At 46.6% G+C, this 22,994-nt stretch overlaps 2 protein-coding genes across 5 annotated transcripts in view; one reads left to right on the plus strand and one right to left on the minus strand.

The window, feature by feature from the left end:
• Positions 1 to 11,994, minus strand: part of LOC147662819 (protein YIPF1-like) — a 102,008-nt gene extending 90,014 nt beyond the window's left edge. For 2 of the 4 annotated variants that reach the window (XM_086950888.1, XM_086950889.1), the window contains exon 1: positions 11,864 to 11,994. The gene's annotated coding sequence lies outside the window, so the exon portion shown is untranslated. Of the gene's footprint in view, positions 1 to 11,845 lie in introns of all 4 variants that reach the window. The other 2 variants (XM_086950891.1, XM_086950890.1) reach the window with 2 other exon arrangements.
• Positions 11,995 to 12,055: 61 nt separating this feature from the next.
• Positions 12,056 to 22,994, plus strand: part of TIMM29 (translocase of inner mitochondrial membrane 29) — a 28,270-nt gene continuing 17,331 nt past the window's right edge. The window contains exon 1 of the mRNA XM_086950892.1: positions 12,056 to 12,274. Within this exon, the coding sequence (XP_086807018.1) occupies positions 12,148 to 12,274 (127 nt within the window). The 5' untranslated portion in view covers positions 12,056 to 12,147. The remainder of the gene's footprint in view (positions 12,275 to 22,994) is intronic.

Genomic DNA, 22,994 nt, shown 5'->3' on the forward strand with positions numbered 1-22,994 from the left:
TCAGAAAAGAACTTAAAACCTGGCTATTCGATAAATAATGAACCCCTTCCCCAAGCGCCTTGAGACCCTCTGGGTGAGTAGTGCGCTATATAAATTCTGGAACTTGAACTTGAATGGGAAATGCCAGGTTTCTCGGAAAAGGCTTGCGCGTTCATTAAACAAGCTTGGGCCCAATCCACAAGGAAAATATATTTTTCAGCTTGGAAAAGTATGTTGGTGCTTGGAACGGCACGTGGATCCCATGGGGGCAGACATATCCCATGTTGTGAATTTCTTGTCAGACAAGGCTTCTGAAGGTTTAGTGTATTGTTCAGTCAATTACTTCAAATCAGCCATATTGGCAGGCCATACTCAGGCTGACGGTAAGCCGGTGGGTATGCACCCAGTAGTGTGTAAATTACTCAAAGGAATCAGAGTAGCTAATCCTCCCAAGCCAAAGTATTTCTCTCTGTTGGATGTTTCACTGGTTCTATCTCTTTTTGACAAATGGCCAGCTAATAATTTGTTATCTAGGAAACAGTTGTCAGCTAAACTTGCTAAGCTATTGGGTCTATTGACCTGTAGACGATATTCAGATGTGAGAGCTCTGGAAATCACAGGTACAGTATTTACTCCAGAAGGTGTTTATTTTAATATTGCTGGTAGGACGAAGACGTTATCACGTAATATTGAATATAATGCTTTTCCCAGTAATGCAAAGTTGTGTGGTGCAATGTCTTAAAGCCTACGAAGAGTGCACACGGTCCTTGCGACCAGAGGGTTTGACGCAATTATTGATTGCATTACAAAAACCGTTTTAACTGGTATCAGCAGCTACGATAGCTAGATGGTAGAAATCAATCATGCAAGAGGCTGGTGGTGTTGATACCTAGATATTTGGTGCACATTCTGTTTGTGGTGCCATGGCATCCATGTAATTTATGTTGGGTTCTGCTGTTCCAAGATATTATGAGATCTGCTGATTGGTCATCAGACTCTACATTTAAGCAATTTTTATTATAAACCGGTGGTTGATATAACTACAATAGTTTTTGATAAGCGTTAAACTAGCAATAATCTGAAGCCTCCGGTCCTGTAATAGAATAAAAAATTTGCTAGCATTTGCACAAAGAATTTTCAATTCTATTAAGGACACGGAGGCGAGGATTATCCCACCGGTTATATTTCAATGTATTGTAATAACGTACCTACCTGTTTGTAATATGTATTCCGTTTAACAAATTACAGGTTTTCTTTAGTTTAATTTATTTCAGGTTCTGAAAAGAAGATTGAATAAGCATTCTTCTGGTTGAAAAGGATGTACGATGATCCAGATTTGGTTATAGTTCTTCCACGTTGGAGGATGTTTTCTTTCAATTTGAAATTTGTTCGCAATTGGACTATGGACTAGCAAAAAAAGAGGCTCGTGGGACAGAAATGGTGACTCTTATAGGGTCTGGCAGGATATGATGGGATGTAAGAGCATCATAGGAACTGTAGTTTATGTGTAGAACGTTTTTTCATTGGCTGCTGTGAGTTTACAGTAAAGAAAGAGAAGCAATAATACTTGCCTCCGTGTCCTCAATAGAATTGAAAATTCTTGGCGCGATATGCTAGCAAATTATTTATTCTCCTAATTCTCTCCTCGTCATCCTATCTGGAATGTCTTTTGAGCTTAGAAGGAGGAGAGCAAGAATAAACAGGAAGGTGAGGCCTTCTTTTCTCCACATGTTTGCCTATGCCTGAACGACGCATATAACATGTGAAAAACAGCCAAAGAATACTGCCAAAAGTGATACAAGTTCGAAACAAGCAATTGCTTACCTATAGGTATTTAAATACTAGGAAAGGGCGTGCTCAGACCCTGGGGCAGAAACGAAAGCCTACCCAAACAAGGCCAGCCTCACACCGTGCATGCACGAGCTCTGCAGTTCCACGGCGGAGGCCAGAACCCTCCTAAGCCCCGCAAACAAGGGTTGCTAAAATTTAACAATTGCCTTTGCCCACCCCTTGTCTTCATCCGAGTGCAGGAAACAAAACAGGAGGAACCAGAAGTGCCAGCATCCTACCCCACCCCTTTATGGCACCCAGGCATGGTGGTGGGGCCTGGCTTCGTGATCATCCTGCTTTGTTCCTGGTGTTAGGTAATATCACCTCACTTGAAATGACTGGGACGAGGACAAAGGATGTAGGAGTAATGTGTGGTTGCCAGTGCCACCCTGACGGTATTTTACAGGCACAGCCAACATTTTTCTGTTAGGACTATTTAAAAAAAAAAACTAAAGAAACATCAGCTAATGGTGGTTATATTTTTCACTTTGGAATATAAACTTGAACCAACAAATACTTACATAAATCACTTCAAAAAGCATGTTTAAAGATGTCCAATCCATCCCTAAATATTTAGTAAAACAAAAGGCAGAATTGACAAGTTCTAAAACATCGTAGGAGAATGTGTCCCGCACCCAACAGTAGTGAATGCCAGACACAGTTTTTTAAACCCTTGTTTAAAACAAGCATTTGCAATGCAATAGGTCTCGCATTATGAAAGTTTGAGCTATTGGTCTTGTAAATGACAATTTTTTTTATTTATGTGTTGGTTTTGAAAATAGCGAATTTAATAGCTTTGTCATTTACAATGCCAATACTTTTATCTTTTGCATATGTGACACCTATAGCATTTGTAATGCAACATGTTTTGTATTTACGTGACTTAGATGTATTGATATTACAAATAACAATGGCTTTTCATCTTTTTAAATACATAATACTTAAATAAGTTATTGTAATTTATAATGGCAATAGCTTAAACTTTTGTAAATAACTTTTGTGCGGATTATGTTCAGTGTATTTTATTGTGACGAAAATCCAAGAACAGAAGTGAAATATTAACATCTTTGTGACATTTGTAATAAAGCTTGAAACATTGAGAGAACATATTTGAACCAGTTGATGTTGAATGGTTGCACAGATTGATACTGTGGTGGCGACGAGTGATGCTGTGGCGTTCAGTGATGCTGTGGTGTTCAGTGATGCTGTGGTAGCGCATATTGATGTTGTGGTGCCCCTGAGTGATGCTGTGGTGCCCCTGAGTGATGCTGTGGTACCCCTGAGTGATGCTGTGGTACCCCTGAGTGATGCTGTGGTACCCCTGAATGATGCTGTGGTGGTGCGCTAGATAGAGTGAGTGAGGGCGATAGATAGAGGGAGTGAGGGCTATCGATATAGAGGGAGGGCGATAGATAGATCGAGGGAGGGCGGGTGATAGATAGAGCGAGGGAGGGTGATAGATAGATAGGTAGAGTGAGTGAGGGCGGTAGAGTGAGTGAGGGCGGTAGAGTGAGGGCTGTAGAGTGGTAGAGTGAGGGCGGTATAGTGAGGGCGGTAGAGTGGTAGAGTGAGGGCGGTAGAGTGGTAGAGGTATGTGAGAGGGTGAGGGTGTGTGAGAGGGTGAGGGTGTGTGAGAGTGAGTGAGGGTGTGTGAGAGTGAGTGAGGGTGTGTGTGAGAGTGAGTGAGGGTGTGTGTGAGAGTGAGTGAGGGTGTGTGAGAGTGAGTGAGGGTGTGTGAGAGTGAGTGTGTGTGAGTGAGGGCGGGTGAGGAGGTGTGAGTGGGTGAGGGTGAGGGGGTGTGAAAGTGAGTGAGGGCGGTAGAGTGAGTGAGGGCAGTAGAGTGAGGGCGGTAGAGTGGTAGAGTGAGGGCTGTAGAGTGGTAGAGTGAGGGCTGTAGAGTGGTAGAGTGAGGGCGGTAGAGTGGTAGAGTGAGGGCGGTAGAGTGGTAGAGTGAGGGCGGTAGAGTGGTAGAGGTATGTGTGAGGGTGAGGGTGTGTGAGAGGGTGAGAGTGTGTGAGAGTGAGTGAGGGTGTGTGAGAGTGAGTGAGGGTGTGTGAGAGTGAGTGAGGGTGTGTGAGAGTGCGAGTGTGTGAGAGTGAGAGTGTGTGCGAGTGAGAGTGAGGGCAGGTGAGGAGGTGTGAGTGGGTGAGGGGGTGTGAAAGGGTGAGGGGGTGTGAGGGGATGTGAGAGGGTGAGGGTGTGAGAGGGTGAGGGTGTGAGAGGGTAAGGGTGTGTGTGAGAGTGAGGGTGTGTGTGAGGGTCAAGGGGTGGGTGAGACGTGTGAGGGTGGGTGAGGGTGAAAGGGTGGGTGAGCATGGGTGAGAGGATGAGGGGGTCTGAGGGTGTGAGGGAGGATGAGGGTGTGAGGGAGGATGAGGGGGGTGAGGGGGTGTGGGTTGTGGGGGATGAGTGAGTGAGGGAGGCGCGGGTGATGGGGTGTGAGGGGACGTGAGGGTGTGAGGGGTGCGGGGGGTAAAGGGGTGTGAGGGTGAGGGGGTGTGAGGGGATGTGAGGCTGAGGGGGTGTGTGAGGATGAGGGGGTGAGGGGGTGTGTGAGGGTGAGGGTGAGGGGGTGGGTGAGGGTGAGGGGTGTGTGCGGGTGAGGGGGTGGGTGAGGGTGAGGGGGTGGGTGAGGGTGAGGGGTGTGTGCGGGTAAGAGGGTGTGTGAGGGTAAGAGGGTGTGTGAGGGTGAGGGGTGTGTGAGGGTGAAAAGGTGTGTGAGGGTGAGGTGTGTGTGTGAGGGTGAGGTGGGTGTGTGAGGGTGAAGGGGTGTGTGAGTGTAATAGGGTGTGTGACTGTGTGAGGGTGAGAGGGTAAGTGAGGGTGAGAGGGTAAGAGGGGGAGAGAGGGGGAGAGAGGGGGAGAGAGGGGGAGAGAGGGGGAGTGTGTGAGGGTGAGTTTGTGGGTGTGAGGGGGGTTGAGGATGAGGGTATGTGAGGTTGAGGGGGTGTGAGGTTGAGGGGGTGTGAGGGTGTGTGGGGGTCAGGGAGATGAGGGGATGTGAGGGCGAGGGTGTGTGAGAGCGAGTGTGAGTGTGTGAGTGTGTGAGAGCGAGTGTGAGTGAGGACGTGCAAGGGTGAGGGGGTGTGAGTGGGTGAGGGTGAGGGAGTGTGAGAGGGTGAGGGAGTGTGAGAGGGTGAGGGAGTGTGAGAGGGTGAGGGAGTGTGAGAGGGTGAGGGAGTGTGAGAGGGTGAGGGGTGTGAGAGGGTGAGGGGTGTGAGAGGGTGAGGGGTGTGAGAGGGTGAGGGGGTGTGAGAGGGTGAGGGGGTGTGAGGGTGAGGGGGTGAGGGGGTGTGAGAGGGTGAGGGGGTGTGAGAGGGTGAGGGGGTGTGAGAGGGTGTGAGGGTAAGGGTGTTTGTGAGGGTGTGTGTAAGAGTGAGGGCGTGTGTGAGGGTGAAGGGGTGGGTGAGACGTAGGGTGAGGGGGTGTGTGAGGGTGAGGGGGAGGGTGAGGGGGTGTGCGAGGGTGAGGGGGCGTCTGAGGGTGTGAGGGAGGATGAGGGGGTGTGAGGATGAGGGGGTTGAGGGGGCGTGAGGGTGAGGGGGTGTGAGGGTGCGCGAGGGTGAGGGGGTGTGGGTTATGGGGATGGGTGAGTTTGTGTGGGGGGTGAGGGGTGCAAGGGGGTGTGGGGGTGTGAGGATGTGGGGGTGTGTGAGGATGTGGGGGTGTGTGAGGATGTGGGGGTGGGTGAGGGGGTGTGAGGGTGAGGGGGTGTGAGAGTGGGTGAGGGGATGTGAGGCTGAGGGTGTGTGATGGTGGGGTGGTGTGTGAGGGTGGGGGTGTGGGTGAGGGGGTGTGTGAGTGTGTGAGGGTGAGGGGGTGTGTGAGGGTGAGGGGGTGTGTGAGGGTAAGGGGGTGTGTGAGGGTAAGGGGGTGTGTGAGGGTAAGGGGGTGTGTGAGGGTAAGGGGGTGTGTGAGGGTGAGGGAGGGTGAGGGGGTGTGTGGGGGTGAGGGGGTGTGTGGGTGAGGGGGTGTGCGAGTGTAATAGGGTGTGTGATGGTGAGAGGGTGTGTGATGGTGAGAGGGTGTGTGACGGTGAGAGGGTAAGTGAGGGTGAGAGGGTGTATGAGGGGGTGTGTGAGGGTGAAGGGGGTGCGAGGGGGTGAAGGGGGTGCGAGGGTGATAGGGGGAGAGGGGGTGAGAGTGTGTGTGTGAGGGTTCAAGAGGGTGAGTTTGTGAGGGTGTGTGTGAGGGTGAGGGGGTGTGAGGTTGAGGGGATGTGAGGGCGAGGGTGGGTGAGGATGAGGGGGTGTAAGGGTGAGGGCGTGTGAGGGTGAGGGTGACCCAGATTGAAGATTCAAAGATGAAGTTGTGGGTGCTTAAATTTGGAAATAAAGCAAAATTCGTGTTCATATGTGGTAATCTGCATACTAACACTGTATGCGTCACCTTGATTCTGAGGTCAACACAGCTACAATGTTGCCCAATATCACATATGAGGTCTCAGCCAGGTCTAGCTTTACAGCCAAAAGCACACTGCATGCTGGGACTTGTAGTTTCACTGTTAACAGCGTAAGTATAGGTTAATAAATCGCAGCATGCAAAGAGCTGTTGTATAAAACAAGCATTAGAAATGCAATAGGTCTCGCAGCATTAGAGTTAGTGCTTTTAGAATTGTTAATGGGTTTTTTTGTAAATCTTTAGCATGAGGTTGAGGGTGAGTGAGTGTGAGGGTGAGTGAGGGTGAGGGTGGGTGTGAGGGTGAGTGAGATGGGTGAGTGTGAGTGAGGGTGAGTGAGGGTGAGTGAGGGTGGGTGAGTGTGAGTGGGGGTGAGTGTGGGTGAGTGTGGGTGAGGGTGAGGGATTGAGGGTGAGGGGTTGAGGGTGAGGGAGGGTGAGGGGTTGAGGGTGAGGGAGGGTGAGGGGTTGAGGGTGAGTGAGGGTGAGGGGTTGAGGGTGAGTGAGGGTGAGGGGTTGAGGGTGAGTGGGGGTGGGGTGAGTGAGGGTGAGGGTGGGTGAGTGTGGGTGAGTGTGGGTGAGTGTGGGTGAGTGTGGGTGAGTGTGGGTGAGTGTGGGTGAGTGTGAGGGGTTGAGGGTGAGGGGGAGTGAAGGTGGGTGAGGGGTTGAGGGTGATTGAGGGTGAGGGGTTGAGGGTGAGTGAGGGTGAGGGGTTGAGGGTGAGTGAAGGTGAGGGGTTGAGGGTGAGTGAGGGTGAGGGGTTGAGGGTGAGTGAGGGTGAGGGGTTGAGGGTGAGTGAGGGTGAGGGGTTGAGGGTGAGTGAGGATGAGTGAGAGTGAGGGTGAGTGAGGGGTTGAGGGTGAGGGGTTGAGGGTGAGTGAGGGTGAGTGAGGGTGAGGGGTTGAGGGTGAGTGAGGGTGAGGGGTTGAGGGTGAGGGAGGGTGAGGGGTTGAGGGTGAGGGAGGGTGAGGGGTTGAGGGTGAGGGGTTGAGGGTGAGTGGGGGTGAGTGAGGGTGAGGGGTTGAGGGTGAGTGAGGGTGAAGGTGAGTGAGGGTGAGGGTGAGTGAGGGTGGGTGAGTGAGGGTGAGTGAGAGTGAGGGTGAGTGAGAGTGAGGGTGAGTGAGAGTGAGGGTGAGTGAGAGTGAGGGTGAGTGAGAGTGAGGGTGAGTGAGGGTGAGTGAGAGTGAGGGTGAGTGAGAGTGAGGGAGAGTGAGTGAGAGAGTGAGAGTAATGCTTAAAAAAACAGGCTTATACCCCGGAACAAATGGGGTGCTTAGTGCGAACACTCCAGCCCTGGCCAGGTCGCTGTGACAGAGGCCCCCTGTCTACCGGTTGCACAATTGTGTATCCCTCCAGGCGCCCGAAAGAAAGAGGCAGGGTCCTGGAACACTAACTAAATCAAGTTCACAATCTCATGGTCTAGGCCCCTCTCTTAGTAGCAGGGGCGGCTTGTAAGGAGAGCCTCGCTCTGTGTGTGTGTGTGGGGAGGGTGCACGGGGGGCAGGAGCTACGTCACCCAAGCAGTTAGCTTCGGCTGGGTGCTGTTAACTACACCACATCCAACAACATTCAGCTGAGAGACTCCATTATTGTGTTTCATCTCGGCTCAGTGGCTCTCGGGGTGCTGGGGGAGGGGCGCGAAGACGGGACGGAGCATCCAAATGATTAAACCAACTTGACACGGTGACAGCAAGATGCGAACACAGCCATTAGTGGCAGGAGAGAGACCACTATGGTGTAGTCCTTTTTCTATTTCCGTGAAATGTCCTAGTTTTGGCTTTAAGCAGATGAGGTGAACGAAAGGGTGTCTGGGGGTGTGATGGGGAGAGTGAGTAATCCAGAGCGAGGGAAAGAAATAGCTGAAGGAAAGAGGTGCGTGGGAACAGAATGGAGGTGTGAGTGAACACAGGTGCGCGAGGACTCTGGGGAGGGCCGTGAAGAAGGGAGAGGGAGAGAACGAAGGGCAGCCGGCTGACCGGACAGTGTGGGGTATGAGGGGGCGAGGGGGAGACGAAAGGAGAATAAGGATTATTGAAATAAACCTGAAGATGGGGGGCAGGGGAGTCGGGGGGGGGGGGGCATGGGGTGATGTGGAGGAGTGAAGGAGGCAGTAGCACAATAAAGGGGGGTTCAGAGAGGATTGTGAGGGGTTTCCGTCAGGGTTTGGGGGCGCCTGGAAAGGAGCAGACGGGCGAGAGGAGCGTTTATTGTAGGGCCTGAGGGGAGAAACGAAAGAAGAGGACGCAAGTAAGGAAGGATGAAGAGCGGCTTTAAAACACCTTCCATTTAAAAGACTGGGGGCAGTGTGTAGACAGCTCGGCAGAGGGGTGATAGTGAGATTGCAACAGAGCACCTCGTAGCCACTGTTCATAGACTAGACAGAGAGACTGCGGCAGGAACACATAGGAGACCTCCGTTGTCAGGGCAATAAGACTGCCAGCATCACTGCCATGGAGGGTGTGAGGCTCCAACAGAACAGACCAGACAAAAGTGCCCACCGGAAGTGCAGCGAGACTGCCCAAAAGCATGCTGCAGACATTCTACCAGTACCCAGAGATTCTGAGAGACTGACGAGCGCAACTTTCAGGGGCGGCCCACAGCGAGGACAGTGGGATTGCCTACAACAGCCCAGACAGGTAGAGTAAACTAAGCCCGAGGCTACCCAAAGGAGGTCACGGATAAGCTTGCTGCATTTCCAACAGCGCTTTGGCTTGAGAGGTGCGACATGGCAGGAAGACGGAGGGAAGAGAGGGGAGGGGGGAGGAGAAATGCGACACGGCGGGAAGGGGAGGGGGCGGAACGGGGGCGGGGAGGGGAGAGAGAGAGTAGGCAAGGGTAAACAAACACGGGCGGGAGGGGGCGGGCAGGGGAGGGGGCGGAGAGGGGAGAGGTGCGACATGGCAGGAAGACGGAGGGAAGAGAGGGGAGGGGGGAGGAGAAATGCGACACGGCGGGAAGGGGAGGGGGCGGAACGGGGGCGGGGAGAGAGAGAGTAGGCAAGGGTAAACAAACACGGACGTGCACGCGCCCGTGACTTTTAAGGTCAATGCGCATGCGCATAAGCTTAATGCGCATGCGCATTGACCTTAAAAGTCACGGGCACTGCAAGGAATCGCCACGATTCCTTGCAGTTGGATAAAGAGTGGATGAGCCCCTATAGTCTCGCTTGCTCGATGCGCATGCGCATCGACAGGCGAGACCTAAAAAGGGCTGAACTTATCACACTTCACGTGGTCCTTCTTGGCAGCAGTAAAATGAATAATTGGCAAGTGCAATATGTTTAGCCAAAAGCACAACTCGATCTCTAGCTATGTCAATCATTTCACCTATGTTGTTGTGAATGAGCGAAAATATAAAAAGTGCTTGTTTTCCAATGACGAGAGGCATTCCCCCAAAACGCCCAAAAAACAAAGAAAATAAACACATGCCAATCTCGCATGTATCTGGCGTCACCATCTCACATGTATCTGTCAAGACGCTCCAGTGACACCAGTGTGATAACGTGTACGTCATGATGCAGTAGCCATTTAAAAAAAAAACAAGATGTTGAGCTGACCCCAAAATGCGGACTTTGTTCCCCAGCACTAAAGTCAGCTGCTTTGGCTATTATGCCACATCCTCTACTTCAATTTCATAACAGCAAATTGTAAACATATTTTTAAAGTAAATAAATACATTAATTAAATGCACCAAAGCAAGCAAAAAAAAAACAAAGGAACTCCATTTTGTCGAAAGATGTTTTAGATTATCACAAAGGGTAAAATTGCCTTAAAGCTAATTGTAATGTATTCACGCTTTTTTTTATCATAAAAAGAAGGGAGCCAAGCAGTCTGGGCGAGTATGATAAGTTTGAATAGTTTCTGGAAGTGTTGGAAGTGTTGGGAAAGGAGACAGCGACGGGATAATAAAGTGCAAATTAGGCTTGTAGCAAACATTGTTATCTTTACTGCAGTGGCATATGTGGAACACACTTCTGCACCTATGCATCTAGCGCCGGAAAAGCAGAGTACAGCTTGCAGCGCTAGGAAGGCCTGTGCGGTACGCATGCAAAGCAACAGCCCCGGGAAGTTCAAGGTCGACAAGCCGCCCTGCTGCTATCTGTGAGCCAGAGTCACCCTGTACCACACCTGCTGCCAGCACGATTAGGGGGAGTCGGGCGGAAGACAACCGGACAAAGATTTTAACGTCCAGCGGTAAGGCCCTGCGGCTGTCCCTCTGCACATGCCCCCGCAGCAACCCACCCGTGACACCCCAAGCGCTGCAGAAAAACTGCTTACTGCAAACCCCGCCACTTGTGCACCTTCTCTCGGTGCCCTGCGAGGAGCGTCCTGCCAGCAGTGTCCTGAAGGAGCTAAATAAGACACTGTGTGCCCCTCTCTCCCTTCAGCGGGGAAAAGCGAGCCCGCAACGCCTCCTGGAGCAGCCCCCAGGACAAAGGCCATGCCCCGACCACCTGTTTGCACCGCCAGCATTATTAGGCATAGCCCGCCGTACTGAAAAGCGGCTGTGGCCTGTGTGTGCTCATGGAACGCTTACCAGAGTGCATTGTCCCGAATGAGGTCTAGAAGGCAGCGCCCTAGCGGTGGTCTCACGACACTGCATCCTCGCCATCAACTAAAGGAAAGTGCTGGGTACTAACTATGTGCCCGGTCGCGTCACATCGTGCAGATGGTCAAAACGAAACTGAAACCTACGGAGCATGGAGTCGGATTCTGACGCGCGCGACCCAAATCCAAGGCGCGCGTCAGAATCCGACATTCACAGCAAACATCCAGAAGCAAAAGCGCGCTCACAAGGAGAAATCTGACACTGAAAAAGCGCGTGACCGACTCGTGTCCACATATTCAAGTAAGCAAATAGGTATACTAAAATATACAAGAGTCTCGAATGCTCGACCTAAAAATACAAAATGTCTAAACTTTATGAACTGTTGACATTGGTAAAGTCCCCTTCAAATTAATTTGTGTATTATAACTTTTTTTAAATTCTTACAAATCTTTTTTTTTTTTATAGAACGAAGTAATTGTAGAGCTATGAATTGTATATTAAGTTTTTTTTAATTCTTTTTGTAAACATTGTCAATCTCATTTGAGATCTAAATCAATACATTATTATTATGTTGGGGGGGGGGGGGCGGTGGTGGTGTTCAAAATCATATTCATGTACTTCTGGACCTTCCAGAAGTACAAAATATGAACACATGGGTGGACTTTCTACGAGAAATCTGGCAACTCTATTTAAGTTATTAGATGACTCCGAATCACAAGGATGTGGTTTCCTTTCACAATGTTATTGTGCTTTAGTCCGATTGGTTCTTTTGAAATTAACACACAACTCCCAAAATGCATTCTGTTGTGCCCAACCCCAAGCATGAAAAGGTATGTACCTAGAGATTCGGAGCCGTCTAAAAACGTTACTAGGAACGTAGGGGATGATACCTAAACGGCTCATAGATGGTCTGCTCCAGAAAACGTTAATTCTGGTAGAAAAGTATAATATTATACATAATTGGTTGGTGCTGCTACACTTAACACTCCTTAACCAAGAAGTGCTTGTTCTTGGTGTACCGCCCATGTTAACATCTCTCCCACTGTCGCCTTGCAAAGACTTTTCCTACGGGAAGCCCCCAATTAATGACCCCCTCTCAGTGCCTTACCTGCTCTCGCCTTTCACGCGCCACGTCACGTCAGTCACCTGCGCACAGAATTATATTAGGGGGCATGGCTGATGTCAGACTCCGCCCCCCGGTCATATGGTATCGTCGAGAGTATAGCAGATTTTTCGTCCGAATACATGGACGGTGGCTCGGAAGGTTCTAAAAGGTTTAATTCTAGTCGAACTCTGCAAGAAAGAGGATTTGTAGTCCGGAAATAAGGCTGTGTCTCGGGAGTTGTGAACCGGAAGTCAGGCACTAAGCGGCGGTTCCTGTCCTTCCAGATCATGGCGGGTGTCCTGTGGCTGCGGTTTGCCGGTCGCAGAGCATGTTCCAGTGCCGCCAAGGTTGCGACCGAGCCCGGAGCAGGAGAGGTTGCAGCGCCGCCCAAAAAGAAGAGGTTGGAGAGGATTGGTGAGACTAAGTGGTATTGTTCAAAATCTAATCAGATCTCATATCAGGAGGAAGACGTTCAGAAGGCCACAAGAGAGAGGTCGACGATTAGCGCATGCATACGGGCAATATCAGGGGGTAGTTGTACAGATCTTTCACTTCGCCAAGGTCAATGCTTGAGCACCTTATCAGGTCCAGCTTTTTTCTTTGCTTCCAGGACCTGTAGTTCTGGCTTCATAACGGAATATAGAGTACAAATGCCAGATCGTTAAGAACAAAATAACTGGACAGGATGGGATGCTCTACTGACACATGGACATGTAAATATTGAGAGCTCTACTGGTACGGAACTCAGTTGAAAGCAAGTACTTTAATACTGATCATTAGAGCTGATTGGGTCTCGATCGTTCCTGTAGCAAGCAAAGTGGCGGCATCACATTCAACAGGATCAGGCAGAACAAGTGATCTGAACCTGCCTGTTGCCCCAAGCCTTATGTTGTGAAGGTGAATTTAAGTTAGCCTGGGCTTCCAGCACTTAAAATACTGGAACCTACAACGTGACATCACATTTTCCAATGGGCTTCGCTTTGTTTGCTTCATATTTAGAGTGATATCAAGTGGAAATCAAGAGAGAACTTACTGTATACAAAACCGAGAAGACCATTATAAGCTAATGTATGAGTACCATTACAACTCATCAAAATTACACCACATGTTTCATACACCTAGTTCGGATTCCTGGATGTAATTGTTGAGGTGACTTGCTACAAGTTTGTCTATGCTCTAAACTACCAGCTTTTTTCTGTAAATAAATAGGTCCTTGGTGCGATTAGAGCATTGCTGGACTTACCATACAGGAGAAGTCAGCGATTATGATAGGGCTGAGCATGTCGAGACTTCAAGCAGTCAATAAAAGGGCTAGTTATGTTATCTGAAAGTGTTCGTTGCATTGAAAATGACCCCAACAATTAACTGGAAAAAATAAGAACCTCCATCTGTAGCACAGAGAAAGTAGAATATATTGTATTTGAAAAGATAATTTAGCCATTTGAAGGGTAAACATTTTTTTGGGGACAGAATCTGGGGGTTACTATTGGAATTTTCATCAAAGGAGCACCAGCATTACCGCTTCGTCCATCTTCCTTGTCACAGTCCTTGTTTCATGAGCGAATGCTCCTGTAGCTAAAAATGTCACAAAGTCAAAAACACTTGTTTCCCACTCTTCCAATATGGCTGATTTATTGTAACTATCGGATGATTATCATAAAATCAGTTCGCCTCAATTCCTTTTCTTTTGTTCTCGAGCAGGTATGATTATCAGGTAAGTAATACTATTGATTATATTTATAGTTGGCAAGAGAATGTGCTTTACCGATACAATAGCATAAGAGATCCTGCTTTAGTGCAAGCATGTGAACTATTTTGAGCAACGCAAGGTCACAGATCACAACTCTAATTTGGGTACAGAACTGTGGTATGGTGCCAATGAGAGTAAGGTTTTTGGAAACTGCAGTGTATTTGTCCCACCTTTCAGTCCAGAACTATAATCCAGGCTTTTTGAGGAAGTGGGTGTGGCCTGAGTTTCCCCCCTTCCGATAAAGCCCAGTTTCGACCGGTCAGTGACCATCATCATCAAAAGCATCACTATGCTACAACATCAAAATAGGATCCAGTGTGGGGCAGACTCATCTACTTTTGTGATCAGCAGGAAAATTCAATCGGTATCGCAGATCATTCAGAAGGGATGCCAAACAGTTTTCCAAACTGTACACTCAGGTTGGTTTAAGTGTACACCTCTCCTAGCCAATTCTCTGAAAAGGCAGGCTTTACTAGATGGCATCCTAAAGTTACTCCAGTGAAAAGTAATAGTACCTGTCCCAGTCAATCAAAGAGTGTAGAAGGGTTAGAAACGACACGGGATTTCAGACCAGTAGTAAATCTAAAGACAGTAAATCTGTACATTCCAAAGGTGAAGTTCAAGATGCTGATGCTTCAAGCAATTCTGAAGATTATAAGAAGGGAGCTTTTCTAGCATCCTTGGATGTACTCAACACAATCTTCATGTGGCAATTCATCCAGCATCTCAAAGATATCAACGCTTTTGTGTCCAGGGAGAACATTTTCACTTTCAGGTACTTCTGTTTGGCCTTATATGTTTTCCAAGGGTATTAATAAAGGAATTAGCCTCTTTTTATATGGGTAGTATATTCCAGGAGAATTCACTTTGTTCCTTATTTGTATGACTGGCTCATTTGTTGTAGTTTTTTTCTCAAGGCTCAACAGCACATGGAAGAAGTATGAAATATGGGTAAACAACACTGATTATTGTTAAGCCATACAAAAACCCATCAAACTCAAGATCTTTAGTTCAGTGGAACAGTTGTTTCTGCCACAAGCAAGAGAACATAATTTGATCAAGGAACTATCATTCCTGCTGGCTTGCAAAGCTCTGTCAGCCAAGGAATCGTTGAGGGTACAGGGACTAATGGAATCCACTTTAACAATTTTGCCCTGGTGCAGGGTACACAATGTATGCCCTGGTAAGCCACTTGGGTCCGAGGGGTGGAAAGTATGAGCAGGAGGTGCCACTGAATCTACAGATAGAGCAGACACTACAGTAGTGATTAACCAAAGCAAACTTATCGCATGGATCTCTGTTATGTGTTCCTAACCAGAATAGTCACTATAGATGCTGGCAGGTTGGGGTGGGGTGCCCCTCCAGAATAAACCTCCATAGGGAGAAATTGGTCAGGTCACAAAGCAGATTATTTATCCAGTTGGAAGCAACTAAACTCCATTCATCTGGCACTCTTGAAATTTGCCCCACAGCTACTAAATCTCTATATTCAGAAAAGCAAAAGCGTAGTGATGAATTACATCAGTTACATCATTCATCAATTTGCAGCCACTTACTGTTTTGGCAAATAAGATTACCTGTGTGTATAGCTCAATTTCAAATATGTAAGGGCAGTGTTTTTTGCCAGGGAATGAGAATAGGTCAGCAGACCGGCTGATCACAGTTTTGCCTCCAATGAATTTGTTATTGATGCAGTGTGTGCTCAAGCAGTTAGTGAAGAAGTTTCGTCTGCAGGGGGTAGACCTCTTTGTGTTAAAGCCGAATTCTCTGCTGCCTTGCTTCTGCACAATTTCTCCCTGCTCGGAGGCATGTCATTCAAGTGTTCCTCAGAGCTGGTATATTCCTTTCATCCAATTTCTATGATCCACAGTATGTCACAGAAGACTAGAGGTGACTAAGCTACATTGTTATTGGTAGTTCCTTACTTAAGCAACATCACTGGTTGCCACTGCTCTTACAGTTAGCAGTTCTGCCTAGTTTGGTAATCCATTAGTTTTATTCCGAGTGAAGGGATCTCGCCTCCTACTGCCAGTGTTATCTTAACTACAGCTGTCAGCATGGCTGTTCCAAGGCGACGTTTAGTAATTAAAGGTTGATCCTTTGGTAATGTCAAATTTAGTGCAATAGTATAGGTGAGCCTCTATATTAATGCAATAAACCTAGCAGACCTGTCAAACGGACTGTGAGCTGTAAAGGCATAAGAGGTCCTCTGTGATTGGGGCCTGACTGGCTGGAAAGACAACAGAAGGGCCCTGCTTAAGTGTCAAATAACATTTGCCTGTGACAAGTCCCATCTTTGCAGCCAGACCCCGCTGGGTCTCCAACGCGCTATAACAAGGCTGCACAAATACATCTGTACGCATGGGCTGCAATTCAACTACAAAAAAACGAAGTGGTCTGCTTTGCGTCTCAGCCAGGGCAGCAAACATTCAGATGGTACATCGCTGGAAACAACATAGAGCAAAGTACCACCTATAAGTATCTGGGAGTACTGGTTGACTCAAGATGGTCATTAAGAGAACACACCCTGCTCAGAAAAGCCCAGGCAAATAAATTGCGGTTCGCCTTAAACATACTAAAAACAAAATTAAAATGTCCATCCAATGAATACCTGCTGAAAGTGATTGCTGCCAAATTCTTACCCTCCCTCACGTATGGCTCTGACATATATAGAGGCAAAGACGCTAATTTCCTGAACCTCCAACAGTCAGCGTTGTTTAAACATCTTTACCAAACCCCGCAGTTTGCATCTCAGGCGCATGTACGCCTTGAATTCGGGTTACTAAACCAGCACCAAGCCAGACAAGCCGCCATAATAAAAACGTGCTGGAAACTAAGAGCAGCTCAAGAGGGCACACTGATGGCTCACTGTTGGTCTGAAATTAACAATCAAACAAAAGGAAAAAAGGCATGGAAAACAACACTGGAAGAAGCATTGAAAAACTTAGATATGCAATAGACGTGGAACACCAAACACACCTTCGCGGCCTTCAAAAAAGCAGCCAATGGTACGGCAAAACACAAATCCTGGATTGCTGACAAAGCAGCATTGGCTAAGCAAAAACACAGCTGGATGGTACTGGTCACGTATGAGAGATGCGACCCGCAACCGTATCTAGTTAACTACATAACACCATCCACGCAACAAATGCTACTACGGCTGGGAACCTATACCTCAAAAGATCAGATCCCGGCATGGCGGCAAACATGACCAACAGCGCTGTGCAGACAGAAAGCGAGCTGCCTCCTGCTGAAAAACAAAAAAGAGGTGATCAATGGGACAAAACCCAAAGTCTCCGTGAAATAAATGACTTTGAAGTTAGATAATGAAAGTTAGACTTTACTTCTCCAAAATGGACATCAGTCCGCAGATGCATTTTTAATTATTTATTTAATGGAATAAGCTCTTTTGAAATGCACTCTTTTTGTAAAGGTTTTAACTAACCATACACAATAAAATTTTACTAACTTACTTACATTTGCCTGTGACAAGTCCCAGCTCACCTGTCAAGCAGGATGTAACATTTAAGAAGGACGTGATACTTTAAAGTCATAAAGTATCCCTCTCTCCAGCCTCTTACATATTCTGTCACGTTCACAGGGGTCATCTCTGCCCAGTTGGGTCAGCTTATTATTTTGCTCCTAGGCGCTAGTTCACATCTCACACCTATTCAAATGCTAGGCCTCAAAAAATCATGCAAAAATTACCAGACCTGTGGGTCTATTGATTTGAAAAATCTACTTGACCTAACTGTAATGTTCTACAACCAAAAACTGATCTTAAATTGTGTGATCCTAGGCACATATTTTATTTCACAGGGATGTGGTATTCCTATAGCCTGACACCCAGGACATAATGTTTGGGGTCAAGGGCAACACGTTTTCGTGTGTATTTTGTCCTTGGGACAAGTAGGCCCAACCCTCTGCAGCACAAGCCCTTTGGCTGCCAGTTTGCAGTACCACATTATGGCTCAGGGAAGGGCACTGTCTGCAGTTAAGGTAATATTTTGTTAATATGTTAATGCTGTTCAAACTTGTATTTATGGTTCATTAATTGAAAGCCTTTATTATTAGGGTGAGCACTCTAAGTAAATGTTATACTCTCTGACAGCATTACTGACCAGTTCCAGTATAAAAATGTATACACATGTTTTCAACTTTAGCAATATGAGGCTATGTAAAATGCTCCCAGAAGGCTTTCTGATTTGATGCAAATGTTGCAGAGCTTGAAAGAAATAAGGACGATTCTTTGCTTTCAAAATAAAATGTTCGTAAAAAAAACATTTTGCTAAACTACTGTACAATTTCAGGTACCATTTCTGAGCAGCATCATTTTATAACATCTTTTGATGCATGCTAGTATTTCCCAAAAATATTCATAATGGAAAATCGGTGTAACCAGTTTCAATAAGATTATGGGAACCAAAAATAAACAAGCATTGGCAAAGCCAGTAAGCCTGAAATTTATGGTCAGCTTTTTAGTTTTGTCAACGTGTGAATTGTTTTGCCAGTGTTTTTGTAAAACCTTATTGGTGTGGGATATTCCGAGCCATCATCATTATAAAAAACATTAGCACAAGCAAAAATTGTTTTTGGTCTCAAAAATCACACCCTGCCACAGTAGTTACTGGCACTGAACAAAACTACTTTGTGTGCCGATATGCTCCTTGTGAAAGAGCAGAATGCTTTCACTCACAGTGAAGCCAGCTGATACATAGCGAGAGAGAGACAGAATTTTAATAAACGAAAAAGGTCATGTTCAACACCAGACCAAATTAGAGCCCCAATTATCAAAGAAAGTTCAAAAGTGCACCAATGGAGTATGTCCTTGCATTAAGTGCAGCGATACGGCTTTTGTGAATTCCCATTAATTTACAGAAGTAGGACAAGAAATAGTACTCCTAGAAAACATTTGTGAATTGCAGTTTAGCATGAGCAAATTTGCATGTGTAGATTTGCTCATGTGAAAATCTGAGTGTATCTGCCATTGTCAGGGGTACATTTTCAAAATTTCTCAGTATGGGGAAATATTAGAAAAGAGTTGTTGAAACCCCTTAAAACATGCACGTTAGTGGGGTTGCACAGACTCAAAAGAGCATTCTAACCCTGGAACTATTGCTTACCACTACCTTCAGCCTCAGTATGTAGATCTGTAGAAACATGGCAACATAAGGGGATTGCAAGTATTTAAATGCTACTTTAGTATGAGCCCTGGCATAATCAGAGAGGCTATATCGGAGCTCTTGTATTATGAGATCGCTGCTATAATTTGTCACCGCACTACATGGCACCAAAGGGACAAGTGGATTTTGTTGAAGGACATGTAGATTTATGAAGCAACCTGCCCCATGGACAAGTGAATATTTTATTAAATTCCACGCTCCTGTTTCATCTAATCACCCCTTTTTTCTTTGTTATCAAATATGAGAGAACTTTCAAATAAGTGAGTTCAGCATGTCCGCTGTATTAGAACTCTTTTGATTTAATAGATTAACTATTTTCCCCATGTATAATAAAAATCTAGCTCGCTTATAGAGTACATATGAGAACTGATTTGCATCTTAGTTTGCTAAAAGCATTGTCATCAGGGCGGGGACATGAACGTTTTTAGCTCATGTGTAAAAACTCTCACTTTTAATAAATATATTACCAAAGCATGATGTGGTAGTACACGGTCGTTTACAGACCACACATTTCCATTGAAATGGCCACAAACATTTCCACTGATATGCAGTTTTACTGATAAAACTATATAGCTTAAAAATGATAGTATGGAAATTGGGTTTCAGCAGATATTTATAATTTTCACATCCCCAAGTAAAGTGTTCGGATTTGTTTTGATCCTATTCAAATCAAAATCTTTGTTTCAATCACACTTGACAATTTAAAAAAGTTGTTTTCCGAACTGCTGAAATATATTTTGAAATCTTTGTGCTGTTCGTTCACAAGCTATGTGTTAAAAAAACTAACATCCCGTAGCCCTTTATTTCACACTGCATGATTGTCACAGTTCACTTTACTTTCTGTGACTGCAAAGTTAGATTATAATGTAAACACAATCTCCAGGATAAAATAAGGAGCAATTTGTAAGAAGACACAAACTGATGTTTTACCTCTCTTGGAACGCCCAGCATATGTAACAAGATTTGAAGGCATCTTTATTGCTCCTTTACTTTCTGAATTAAAAGAACACCTGTTCTTTGTCAGCTGGAGTCTCTTGCCGGACCAAGCTAGTAGTCCCTAAAAATAGCTTGCACCGATTTCTCGAGGCCTGAATGCAAATTACCAGGTGGCCAAAGTGGCAGAATAAAATGCAGATTTCGCTTCTAGGGGCTTCAGGCAGGGCTACGGTAACTTTTTAAACGTTTCTTTTCTGAAACATTTAGATCAAGTCCAACTTCACAAATGAACAGGGTTTTTAACAACTCTGAACAATAGTTGTTTATTTTTATAGCTATACCTATTAGTGAGATGGACTATTATTTAATTTTGCATCCCAGTGTTTCCCTATTGAACATTCAAATGTGCTACTGTGAAAATAGCTGAGGACCTTATCACTGTTAAGATATGTTTAACTTAAAACCTTTACATGTTCTAGTTTTAAACACTATGTACCCTGTCTTTATGGGCAATAAGGTCTACTTAGGGGTGGTTTATACATATTTTAGAGGGAGGTCTAGACCTGTCAAAAGGGGTTTGTCAGGTCAGTCTTGCACTTAATACCTGCACAGCCATGCTACTGGTGGCAGGTCTGCAGTTATGCTTACATTGTCACTGTGGTGGATAGCACAATGGGTGGTGCAGTCCAAATGTGACATTTAACGTCCAGGCCCTGGGTACACCATGGCATCATATATTAGGGACTTATAGATAAGTGAAATATGCCAGTCTGGAGTATACCAATATTACCATGTTCTCTAGCCAGCAAAAATGGCATTCAGCAAAAAGGCAAACATTTTGGGGTGACCTTTCACCAAGGACAAATTTCCAACAAGGAACACTTGGGTAGGTTGGATGGTAAAAGGGCGCTAATTGCACAGAAAAGTTATTTAGGAAAGTCAATATTCTGTTTGTTACATTTGGAGTAGCAGGACAGAGATTAAAGTGGTCAGTGTCTATTTTCAGTAGATAGCTAAAACAGACTACCATTTCAGATTATAAAATACAAGGGAAAATATTGTTGGAGCAGGTAGAAGGGAGGTCAACAAGAGGAATTGCTCCCTCCGGGGTGTCATTGGAGTGTGCATCTATGTGGACAATCTGCAACGCAGCTACCTGTTCCACCCCCTACACATTCATGAAACATTATAGACTACAACTGAAATTGTCAGCTGCATTTGGGGATATAGCTGTGGTTTCTATGATTAATAATGCTTGTTTATATTGTAATATCATTTTTTTCAGATATTTGTTAGTAAAATTCTGAGTCACAGTTAAATTAACAGTTGTTGTTTATATAGCAGACATAAGTGCTAGGATATCGGCTCAGAAAGTAAAACATGTGGATGAGATGACAGACAAGGAGTTAGTGGCCAGTTTACCTACTGGTAACCTTCGTTATTCCAAGCCTAGGTCTTCCTCATCACAGTTGAAGTTTCCCATCCCTTCCTTCCCAACTGGATTTCAGTTTAAAATAAAGCTTGCTATTGCATTAATTGAGGTGGGCTGACTTCCGTTTTAGTCTCTGCTCTAGACGGCATGCATGAGCTGTCTCGAAGAGACCTTTTGTATGTACTTTGTGGGCTTCAGCCCGCCCATAGGCTTGCCATTTGCTGGCTTCCTGGTTGCTCCATTATTCGTTCTCCCCTTTTGGCCATGGAATGCATGCATCATGGCTCCTCCCCGTCTTTAGCCCTCCCAGAGAGCAGGGACCCAGTACTACTATTCATACACAGCTGCTCTTCTAGGAAATGTTTTCAGGACTACCTTTTACGTCTCGCGTGCGTTGCAGCGTAAAACGCTGCTCCGTGAGAGATTTTGTGAGAGGCCTTTGAGAAGAGGGCTTGAAGCCCCACCCCTCATTTCCATTGGCTGGCGTCACTGTTTATGCTAAACAGTGGCCTGCCATTGGAAATTAGCTATCTGGGTTACCTCCCTTTGGCTTTTTGGTCTGGCCCGTCCGAACTAATTTGCCTGCGTCACGGCTGTCGTGAATACTCTTCTTATGGTCTTGTTTATTTAACAAGCAGATCAGAAAAGTCTTCACAACAGCTGTGAAGCTGGCATGGAGCTCAGAGGCGCAGGCGGGTCACAGGGAGGACAAGAGTTTCCGGCAGACTCTGGGTGCTTGCACTTATGTCTGTCTTAACACCCATAGGGGCTCAGTGCCCACCTCTTCCCTAATCAGAGATGTGCTTTATCCTAATCAGAGATGTGCTTTATTTGCCTGCACTCTGAATGGGTGTTCCCAGAGCTCTGCCCATCTCCACACACCCGGACAGAGCCCACCTTCATCCCCTTGGAGTCGGCATGTTTCGCGGTCATAGCAGATACTGTGACCCCACATGCTCCCCACCTCTACCACACTCTGACTGTCCCGGCAGGCACGCCCATTTAGTGCCGCATTCGACACTGTCTCCCACTCGATACTACTACAGCGACTGGGAGAAGCGGGTGTCTCGGATGTAGCATTGGATTGGTTTCGATCATTTCTGACAGGTCGTACTTTTAGGGTTGTTACACCGCCCTTTGAGTCTAAACCCCATGTTATTGAACAGGGAGTACCTTAGGGTTCGGCACTTAGCCCCACGCTGTTCAATCTCTATGTGCAGCCGCTAGCTGCGGTCGCCAAGCGTTGGGACTGGACTATGGTCTCTTACGCTGACGACACGCAGTTGGCGGTTGCACTTAGCTTGGACTCCGACCTAGAGGCTTCCAAGTTTTGAGATGGTTTGACAGCAGTGGCTGGTTGGATGAATGCTAATTGTTTACAACTCAATGCAAAAAAAACAGAGGTCATAATCGTTGGCAAACATAGCAACCTATGGGGCGATAAGTGGTGGCTCTCAGAATTAGGTCCAACTTCCACTCCGGCATCTGAGGTTGAAAACTTGGGGGTTTGGCTAGACCCCGCCCTCAGTTTTTCCGGTCACACAAAAAAGTGGCTGCCACTTGCTTCGGGATTTTACGTGGACTTAGGCCACTTTTGAAATTCTTTGATGCCCCCACCAGGCAGTTGATAATTCAGGCCACTATCCTGTCACGGCTTGACTACGCCAGCTCGCTCCTGCTTGGGGCTAATCAGGCGGAAGTTATTCGGATGCAGCGTATGCAGAACGCTGCAGCCAGAGCCTTTGGTAGGCTTACCCAGGTTCTGCTCAGTCAAGGAAACCATTCGGAAACTCCACTGGCTACCTATGACACAAAGGATTGAATTTAAGGCAT

The sequence above is a fragment of the Lissotriton vulgaris genome, unplaced genomic scaffold (assembly GCF_964263255.1).
Source record: "Lissotriton vulgaris unplaced genomic scaffold, aLisVul1.2 SCAFFOLD_828, whole genome shotgun sequence".
In the NCBI taxonomy this organism is placed as follows: Eukaryota; Metazoa; Chordata; class Amphibia; order Caudata; family Salamandridae; genus Lissotriton; species Lissotriton vulgaris.